Source organism: Carlito syrichta, unplaced genomic scaffold (assembly GCF_000164805.1).
Source record: "Carlito syrichta isolate Samal-C Ts95f unplaced genomic scaffold, Tarsius_syrichta-2.0.1 Scaffold304516, whole genome shotgun sequence".
NCBI classification, from domain to species: Eukaryota; Metazoa; Chordata; class Mammalia; order Primates; family Tarsiidae; genus Carlito; species Carlito syrichta.
In genome coordinates, this window is record NW_007248612.1 from 298079 (window position 1) to 308590 (window position 10512).

Here is a 10512-nt window from a genome sequence, read left to right on the forward strand (position 1 = left end):
CCTCCCCTGCTGTGTGTAGGGGGAGATCTCTCCATGCTTGGAACCCTCTACAGACCCTGGGAAGTGGTTCAAGCTAAGCCAGGCCCTGCAGGGCATCTGGGAAAGCCTTGATGAGCAAAGAAAACCTTCTGCACTGAACTTTGGGAGGGTGCCAAGGATTTTTCCTGACCAGGACCAGCTTACCCACATTCGGGGGTCTTGGTTCGCCTACATGGGATCAGGGCCTCAGCTTTGGGAGATCTCTCTCGACACCCACCACCCCCAGCCTTTACCGTGACCACTCATGTAACCACCACCTGTTACCCTTTTCTCCCCCACCCCACCTGTCCACACACCCTTCCCCCAGCGCCGACTTCCAGGAACGCTTCAACCCCAGCGCCCTAAAGGACTCGGCCCTGTCCACCCACAAGCCCATTGAGGTGAAGGGGCTGGGCGGCAAGGCCACCATCATCCACGCACAGTACAACACGCCTATCAGCATGTACTCCCAGGATGCCATCATGGACGCCATCGCTGGGCAGGCCCAGGCCCAGGGCAGTGACTTCAGTGGGTAAGCACCGCTCCTCTTCCACGGTCACTCAGCGTCTCTACCACTCACCAGGGCTCGCCATCCATGGAGCCCCAGGGGACCAGGCCAGTGGGCGCCATCAGGACCAGCTTTCCTCCCTCACCTAGGAGCTCCTGGTGGCACAGCCCTTGGAGGGTAGCCAGCCTCCTCCAGGGCCCTCTAGAGCATGCTTGTCCTCTCTTCAGAACCTCTCTCACAATAAGTTTTAGGAGAAGGGTAGAGAAATGCAGGACACGGTGGCTCCTCAAAGTGCCTTTCACAGCCTTTGCATTTTCCCAGGCTCCATGAGGGGGCTGGCCTAGAAACAGACTTTGGCAATCCTCTTCACAAGGAGCACGTTCTGGAGAGCCCAGGCCTCTCACAAACTAAGCTGTTCTCTGGGGAGGGGGGAAGCGGTCGTGTTCTTCTATCGATGAGAGTTGACTCAAATACATAACAGGGTTTCAGACTTGAGAAGGAGCCTGACATCAACCATCCAAGGTGCTGTTGGCAGTCAGTCCCACTTGATGGGGGGATTTAAAACATCCTTGGAGCTTGGACATTTCCCATTAGCTGTGGTTGGGGAATTTAAGGATTAAGTGGGAAAGAACTGACAGAAAATCAACTGCGGATGGAAAATGCTAATAGTGCAAACATTAATGGGGACTTCTCTCTCTGTGTTGATGTTTCTCTGTGTGTGGGGGGGGGGGTGTCTGTCTGTCTGTCTCTCTCTGTGTGTCTCTATCTTTCTCTATGTTTCGTGTGTGTGTGTGTGTGTGTGTCTGTTGTCTCTCTTTCTTAACACACAGTCTCTTACTATGTTCTACATGGGAATACCAACCACAGTGTTGACTTAGAAAACTGGCTGTTTATCTCTCTGAGCAACAGCTTATTCCTGGGTCAGCAATTCATGGCAGAAAGTCTTAAAATGACAGCTCTACTTTTTTCTGAAGCTAGGAAAACAGGTGTTATAAGAGGGATTGAGGAGTTAAAAGGTCTCCGAGAGTTCCTACTGCACTTGGCCTTTCCAAAGACCAGCCTTGAGGCCCTGATGTACATGCAGACTGTAAAGGGCAGGCTACAGAGGCCAAAATGTAGAACCTTGCTGTGGACTTCCTGAGCTCTCCTGGTCCTAGGGAGCCTGGCGCCCCACCCAACCCCCCAGGATGCAGTACTTCTTCTGGGACACCAGGGGGCAGAGGCCACCAACATCTGGACAATCTTGATTTAATTCCACCATTCAAAGCAGAAAATATGACCATGCACACAACTATTAGCTCATGTGTATCCAGAAAAACAAGACTCCCTGACTAAGCCCAAGAGCTTAAATGGATTTCCTGTTAACATTTGTTTGCCATGTGTGTCCTTGGTGTGCTCTTAAGAGTGGTATTAGCTGCCAAAGGAAAGTGAAGTAGGAAATAATAGAACGACTCTTCACTAACCGTGTATTTTCTGCGCCTTAGGAAGACTGCTCTCATTTGGTTTTACCACTAGGGCAGGTATCCATAATTTTTGGAACATGATGCACTATGGATCAATCTAGGCTTCTCAAAGGACCTTTCCCATCTGCCTCCTGTCCCCTCACCTCCCCTCCCTTTTCCTCCCCTTGCGTGCCAGGAAAAGATCCTCCTCTCCCCTCCCTTTTAACGCAGGCACGCTAGGCTGCCGCTGCCGTGGTGCCTAGGGATAACCCTCTCGGCCATAACGTGCTCCCATTTCTGCTGTTAATTTCCATGGTTCCTTCCTCACTGACCATTTTTTTTTTCTCTTTCTCTTCCTCCTTCACCCACCCCACACCCATAACTCATTTCTGACCCTAACCCTGCTCTCTTGTGTGCGCCACCCACCCCTCTGCCATCCCATTGATGGACGCGCACTCACGGCTGGGTTTTCCTCTGCTTGACAGGGCGTCGCCACTGGCGTAAGTAGACTCTACAGTGTCTGTCCCGTCGTCCGTCCGTCTGGCTGCAGGATGGTGTGTGGGTTTGGTGGGATGTGTCTGAAGACCAGTGGTCAGGCCATGTGCTCTGTCCATGTTCTTCCTCACACCCACCTCACCGCCAAACGACATCCCTTGCCGCCTTTACAGGCAAATACTTGTCTTCTGGGGTTTGCCCCCAGATAATGTCACTGTGGTCACAGAAGTCACAGAGGAACCACACTCATGCTGCACTCCTCCCCAGGCTGGGGTGCCTGCCTGCATTCTCCTTGCCATGCTTCTGGGTAGCTCTCCTCAGCCTCTCCTATCTGCACTGAGGTAGCATAGACCTGGATGTTCAAGGCTAAAGAGTGACAAGGTAGCCTATTAGAGGCCACTGCCCAGAATCCTCATGGGAGCAGGGTATGCAGGAGCCGGTGCCTGCCATGGCCATGGGAGGTGAAAGATGAGTCAGGTCTGGGGGCAGTGCGTCATGGAGTAAAGGTAGAGGTGACCTTGACGTTGCCATGATCATGGAGTGTTTCTGTGGCAAGAAGAACAAACCGAGTGCGGCTCCAGAGAGCAAACTCTGGGCCCAGGGTCCCAGGGGCCTGTTCCGTCCGTTCTGCATATGTTCTCCCTGGGCCTCCATGTCTTGAAAGGCACAGCAATACCTTCACCTGACTTCTAATCACTGCTGCGGCAGCTACATGGCACAGCTGGTAGGAAATGAAACCAGCAATGTCCTGGCAGATTTCTTGTCCCTCTGGAGCTGAGAAAGGCACAAGGGAATGCCTCGTGAGTACATTCCAGGGAAATGGCAGCAAACACCTTCCGCCTGCTCTGCGGAGATATCTTAGGGGCAGAGCCCAGGCTTGGGTCCACGCCTTCCCTCTCCCATGGCACAATCCACACTCCCTCCTTCCCTCTCTTCCTAGTGGGCCAAGAGCCAGGACCAGGGAGACCTAGTCATGTCTTCCTACTGCCTATCTCATCCAAGGACTTCAGGAATCCTTGAGACCTCTCCCTATGCTTCTCCCTAGCTGGACCCCAGAGGGACCTGCTGGTCTTCCACATCTGATCCCAACCACAGGCTTCCAGTACCTGCAGCTCTCTGAGCCAGGGAAGAGTCTTCAGGGAAATAGGGGCAGCTCCTCCCAACCTTGATCGCCTTTCTCCACTTCTGCTCTTGTAGTTCACCTGGGGCCAGACACAAGGACCCATCCTGAGAGACTATGCCAGCTCTCTGCCAGCTCCTTGCAGAGGGTGGACGACATGGGTTTTAGGGAGATCCCTCTTCTAGCCAGCCTGCTTTCTGGGGATCATGGGGAGGCAGACAAGATGCTGGACAAGGCATGTCGGGGCTGGGCCATGTCTCTGGGCACGGAGCATCTGGGTCTGTGTAGGGCCCCAGTGGAAAGAAGTGGGCTTCCTAAGCCCTTGTCACTACAGAGGGCCTGATAGAAAGGACACTGGACTAGGAGCCGGGAAACTAGAGTTCTAACTCAATAGGGCCCCTGTCTTCTGTAACCTGGAGCTAGTTGGCTGGCCTCTCGAGACCTCAGTTTCAGCATCTATAGGAGGAGAGAGTTAGGTCAGCAGTCTATTATTGCTGTGAGTTTCACCTGAACCTTCCCTGACCTCTGAGAGTGTGGACTGAGTGGATAGATCCTCCAGATGCCTGGACACCTATAAGGCTTTCGATCATTGCCCACCCTGCTGTCTGATTTGGGACAGAAGGCACTAGACTCAAGGGACTTTGGGATCCCTTTGGGTTCTGATCTGGTATTTGTTCATTCAGCTAAAAATGTTGAGCAGCTACCTTGTGCCAGAACCTGAGAGTCTAAAGGAAGGCCACCAGATCCCCCTCAAAAGGATGTACTGCCTTGAGACAGAAGATCAGTGCCTCTCTGCCCCTCCCCCGATGCTCCACTCCCAGCTCCCCCAGGCCAGAAACCCCTGTCCCCACAGGCTTTGCCAGGGCTGTGGATCTTACTGCCTTGTTTCTCACACCACCTCCCAGTCAAGTCTGCCTGCTTGTGCTGAGCCCAGAGCCTCTTCCAGGGCAGTCACAGCATTGGCAGCTCCCTGTGTGAATCCAGAGATGTGAGGAGGGCAGTGGATGGACCCTGAAGAGGCCTCTAGATCCTCCAAATGGCCTGTCCTCGCCCAACCCCAAACTTGGGACCTGCTCAGGGAGGTAGAAATTACTTGGAGAAGACTTCTTCTGTTTCCTTCTTCCGTAAAGGGGTGGGGCCATCTTCAGGTCTAGACTTGGAGTTAACACTGGGAAAGGACAGACCAGAGGGATCTGAGCCTCTTGACCCTCCATGATTGAGAGGAGTCACTGCCTCACTGTGACCACCTTGAGCACCGAGGACCCAGGCCACACCCTTGTCTCAGGTTCTCAGATAGCAATGGTCAAGGGCAAGGTGGGTGCAGACAGTAGGGGTTACCAACAGGCACAGGGAGAGGGGACACAGTTGGAGGTGGGAGCCGGACTCCAGTCTAGCCCTCGCCCACGGCCTCTTTCCACATTGCAGGAGCCTTCCTGTTAAAGACCTTGCGGTAGACAGTGCCTCTCCTGTGTACCAGGCTGTGATTAAGCACCAGAGCAAGCCGGAAGAGGAGGCTGATGAATGGGCCCGCCGTTCCTCCAACCTGCAGTCTCGTTCTTTCCGCATCCTGGCCCAGATGACTGGGACGGAATTCAGTGAGTGAGGGCTGTCAGGGGTGAGCACAGAAATGGGAGATGCTGAGGGGTCCGTGAGGGTCCTGGGTTTGGCTCTGCAGAAGCCAGGGAGCCCAACCACCAGACCAGGAAAATGGGCCGCCCTTGATGGATGGATACTAGTGGCCGGTGGAGCTCCTCTGGGCCTTTCAGACAGTCTGTCCAATGACGGCAGTCTTCTGCTCCACTCCTGATTCCAACAGTGGGCAGCAGGATTGTCATGCAGCTTCCAGGCCAAATGACTGCCCATGGCTAGGATGAGGACCTTAGGCCGCACCCCTGACTCCCTCCCAACGTGCCTGGGCCCTCTGCCCAGCACACAGTCTTTGCTTGCCACAATGGACAGGCTGGGGGACAGTGACTGTGCAGGGCCTGGCTGAATCCTGGGGATTCAGTGTCCACAGAGTTGCAGCAGTTTTTCTTGTTGTGTTCCCTCTTATCTCCTGACCACCCCCTTTTCTACCCACAGTGCAAGACCCTGATGAGGAAGCTCTGCGAAGGTCAAGGTAGGTACCTGGACTCAGATCCATGGCCTTGCCCTCTAACCCCATCCCTCCCAGAGTAGCCCCCAGGCCACATAACTCATGGAAGGAACCTCTCAAGTTCATGGATTTGGAAAGCCTGGCCCTTAAAGGGCTCCAGCAGATGCTGACTTGAGGCAGCCATCCTGGGTCAGTGAAGCAGGTCCCTGGACCTGAGTCTCTATCCCCCAGGCCCAGGCTACAGGAGTGAAGGCTCTGGGCTCTCCTGGCTCTGTCCCCGGGCAGGGGCAGGGCTGCTTTGGCCTTCGCTGGGCTGTTGAGAATGAGGGCATCTCTCCATGTGAGGGCACCAGGCTGGGCACTTTGCCTACCCACACATCTCAGGGCCTGTCCCCCTGTGAGTCTGAAGACTGGGCACTGGGAAGCAGGCACACAGGGAGATATACTGGGCATGAATGCCTGATCCCTGATCTCACCTGTCCAAACCTACATTGATGTACCGGTTCTGTAAATTACTCAAAGCAGAACAGCTGCTAAAAGGAATGAGGGAGGGGCTGTGCAGAGCTGGGGGCTCAGGGCAAGGCTTCCCCTATCAGTGGCAGGTCTGAGGCCACAGCCACGAACCTACCATTGTGGCCCATCATGGGCTCTAGGGAGGCCCGTCAGGCACTCATGGCCCTGGGCATGAAGGAGGCATGTTGCCCTGGAACCCCCTGGAACCCGCTTGGGTCTTCCACGGTGAGGCATGGGGCTCAGTGTGATTGTATGTACACTTTCTGGTAGCAAATATGTCGTCTGCATGCTCTTCCTGGCACAGTCTACCTTGGGCCAGCACATCCTGTGGCAGCCTTTCTGTGAGGGGCTGGGGCTCAGGGATGCTCTTCTACCCAGGGCCAAGCTTTCTGTCCTTGCTAACTAGCTCATAGTAGGACTCTGGGGCCAGTCCGGACTCGTTGGGGACTGTATTTTTGAATCTATATTTTCCCAACCCATGTTGCTCCCACTTTTTGGCCAGGCAGCTGAGCCCAAAGTGTGGTCTTCTCAGGCCTGCTGAGGAGGGCATGGCAGTCTCAGCAACAGTTTTTAACCCTTCAGTGCCTGCAGTGCTTCTAAACAGAGTCTGAAATGAGATGTTTGATTTAGCTCAAAAGTCAAGACCTAGCTATTTTATGTGTGACTGATCTCTCAGCTTTCCCCACCCCCCATGCTCTGCTGTCCCTGTGTGCTATTCCCGTGTGTATCCCACCCTCCTCTTCACAGCTGTGTGTATAGATAGATGCTTCAGTGAGCAATGTACCTATTCCCAAAGACCTGACAAAGGGAACTTTACATCATACACCCCAGAGAAAACAGCTTAAAAATCACCCAGTTTCCTTCCATCAAGTGGTCAGTTGGGGACTTTTTTCTTCCCTCCCACAAGACACAGAGATCTGCCTTTCTGGCCCCCGCCATCCTCTTCTGGTTACTTTATATTCTCCGATATGCAGGGCCGTCACTCTAAGCTTGTGTCTCACTAACCAGACGTCACTAGAAGGAGGGAGGGGCCGTGGAGGTAGAGTACAACAAACTCTTGTCTTTTCTGTTTCCCCTTGGGTATTTGCTCTGCAAAGTTAAAGAGTGAGGAGAATACAAAGACAGTAGTAAGGGCAGTCCCCAAGCTTCATCACTGGCCTTCCCCTTCTCTCCCTCCAGAAGTATTTCTTGAGGCTTTTTCTGCCTGGACTTGTAGATATGTGAGGGGTTGGCAGGTAGTCCTTCCTCTGAGGACCTAACCCCACACAGTTGGTTCGGCCCCAGCAAAAGGCAGTGGGTCTTGAAAATTCTGTTGCAGCTTTCGGAGCCTTTCCCCCAGCTGCTGTGGGATCTTGTCACAGGGAAATCTGGAAAGAGGGCCCAAGAGTCCCAGGCAGCTTCCCTCAATAGGCGCCATGTAACCATCAGCTCTTGCCCCCAGGGATCTCAGGTCCTGAGTGAAGTCTCTGGGGGCACCCAGCAAGTCTTCTACCCAGGACCAAAGAGGCTACTCTCCCTTTTCCTGATTTTAATTTCTGGAGGGTTGTCCTCACAGGAAGAGCCATCCATGTCTCTGAGTCCCAAGCAGCCAAGGGACCCAGGAGTTGAGGGGTGAGGGAGGGTGCAGTGGGGTACAGCAGTTCAAGTTTGTTCATGATTAAAATCTGAAAGAGTCACTGTGGCCATTGGTCACAGTGGAGGCCCTGCGCTTACTCAAGTGGCCATCTAAGCAGAAGGCAGCACTCTTGTCCTCATCCTGGTCGGGGTTCTTGCTCCTGAGCTACACTTCTATTTGTTCCCACTCCCAGGTTGGAAGCTGCACCCCTGGACCCTGCTGCCCTATCTTATTAGCTGAGGGCAGCCACTGCCTCCTCTCTTTCTCCTCCCAAATTAGCATCACTCCCAGCAAGGATTCTAAGGGTCTCTCATGAAGACTGGATTACCCCAGGGAGGCTACACTGCAAACTGCTTCCAAGTATCTTATTCCAGCAGAGCCTAAGTTTGCCAAGCCTGCACAATCTTAGAGTTCAAAGGTGCTTTCTCCTTCCTGCTACTGTGTGGTGAGAAAGTTGGTAGGAATGTTGAATGAGTAGTAGCAGGCATTCTGTACCAGCCAGGGACACCAGCGACCTTGAGGTCAGGTCTGAATGCTCATGTCATTCAGACCTTGCAAACTCTCTACTCACCTCCATGACTGTTCTCCCTCCAAGGCTCACTCCCCACAGACTCCCAGAGCAGTTCACAGCCCTCCTCTCCTCTCAAGTTCTAGCTCTCAATGGTGCATTTGTGTCTGATAGCACATAGCTTTCCTTTAAGGCACAAGTGCCCACCTGCTGGCCAGCCCAAGGCAGAGTCTAATCTCCAGGGACCATCTCTCTACAGGTGAGGTAGGAAGAAGCAGGGTACTGAACAGCTTAGGCATCAGAGCTTGGTCTCTAAAAAGATCCCAGCACCTTAGAAAACCAACCACACCAGTTTGAACATCAGCCTCCTTTCTGCTTTCACACAGGAGCCACAGGTGATGCTGTGACTCCTCAGTTTCCATCTGACATAGCTGAAATAGTGCCTCCTCCCCACAAGCTGAGCCCCTAATCTCAGGGAGGTTGTCACAACTTTCCTCTGGCTTCTGGAAGGCATTCCAGGGCCCTGATGACCTGGAGGGTCAGGTCCACATTGGGCAGCCACCATGGGAGAGTGGGCTGGGGTAAGCAGGGCTCTCTCCTAGGCAGGGCTTGAATCTGTAAGCCAGCTGCATCCCTCTGCTGAGGTGTAACCATCCTGAAGCGTACCCAGCGTACAGCTCAGACACATGCCCTGCCCCCGCCTTGTGGTACAACTGCCTGTAAGTGCAATCTCTGTGTTCCCCTGATGCCCACCTGACTAAAGGTACTGCATCTCTCCCTCCTAAGTGTTGAGGAGCGATGTTAATTTTGATGAAGAGTCCCTAGATGTGTTGAAGGTGAGAATTGCATCACATACCCCTCCTCAAACAACATAAAAATCCTGCACCCTTCTTCGTTGTGGTGCCATCAGGGGTCTTCCCACAGAATGCTGGAGCTCCCTGACTCCTCCTCCTCCCTCCTGCAGCCTCTCTCGGCATGCCGATGCCCTCTTCCCTCCCCGTGCTGTCATCCTTCAACATCGTCCCCACTCCAGCCACCACGTGTACGCGTCGGCACACTGTGCCCTCCCTCAGACAGGACTTTCAGGAGGAAGCAGTCACAAAAGTTACCTGCATTTTGTGAATTTTTAGTCCCTGCTGTTCTGCCAGCCTAGCACGCTTGAAAACCACAATTTGGAGAGCCCAGGACACCCCAGGTGTTACCACCTGAGCAGCCCTAGTGGGGTCCCAGTCTTCTTCCTTTTTCTTGTTCTCCTGTCTCTCTTTCCCTCTCTCCTGTGCCTTCCTCTCCCCGCTCCTTTCTTTGGCTAGTTGAGGATTTCTAAACAGCTCCAAGCAGAGCAGGCTTACTAGAACCACTGACTCTGGGACTATCCCTAACCCTAAACACTGATGACATACTGTCACCCAGCCACCGGCCTTATTAGGACTGACAATTTACAGGTAGTAAATTGGTTTTGTGTGTGCTTGTCCTGGGTAGTCTCCATAGGAATTTCATGACTGTTTGCAGAACGGTCAGCAGGGCTGTGTGGGCCCTGCCACAGGGCCTTTGTTCATGCCATCTTCACCCCTTCACCCAGACCTCCAAGAGACAGGTATAGGGAAAGAGAAGAAGACATTCAGCACTCAGGTCATGGTCCTGTCATTGAATTTCTGTGTGTCTCTGAGCCTCAGTTTCTTCTTGGTATAGGGAAAGTTTGGACTAGACAAGTGGTTTTCAAATATGTTGACTTCTTTTGTAAAATAGTCTTGTGCAGAGACAGAATATGGGTAGAAGACTCAAGGATTAGAAGGAGAGTCTTACAGGCAAGGTAGATGCAGGAAAGTGGACCTCCATAAGTGTGGGGGCACAGAAGCTGGTCCCCGATGACTGTTACTATGCAGAAATATAAGCCCAGTAGCAGCACCACATCTTCTGATCTTCAGAGGCCTAAAGTTGATCTTCCTGATTTTTATGTGCTGGCAATTCACTTTTTAAATTCAACTTTTCTTTTGAGATAGTTATCAATTCATGTGCACTTGTTTAAAAAAATAGCACAGACATCCCACGTGCCCTTCACCCAGTTTCCCTCAATGATAGCAGCTTGCACAATGAAAGCACAATATCACAACAAGGATGTTGATGTTGATACAGTCAAGACATAGAACATCCCATCACTACAGGATTTCCCATGCTGCCTTTTTTTTTTTTTTTTTTTT

At 52.8% G+C, this 10512-nt stretch overlaps 1 protein-coding gene across 9 annotated transcripts in view; it reads left to right on the forward strand.

Annotated features, from left to right (window-relative positions):
• The window catches only part of LDB3 (LIM domain binding 3), a 67263-nt gene that overhangs the window by 18482 nt on the left and 38269 nt on the right, over positions 1 to 10512 (forward strand). For 5 of the 9 annotated variants that reach the window (XM_021713402.1, XM_008060101.2, XM_008060105.2 and 2 more), the window contains 3 exons: positions 347 to 550; positions 5009 to 5178; positions 5666 to 5702. In XM_021713402.1, the coding sequence (XP_021569077.1) occupies positions 347 to 550; positions 5009 to 5178; positions 5666 to 5702 (411 nt within the window). The remainder of the gene's footprint in view (positions 1 to 346; positions 551 to 5008; positions 5179 to 5665; positions 5703 to 10512) is intronic. The other 4 variants (XM_008060102.2, XM_008060104.2, XM_021713403.1 and 1 more) reach the window with 1 other exon arrangement.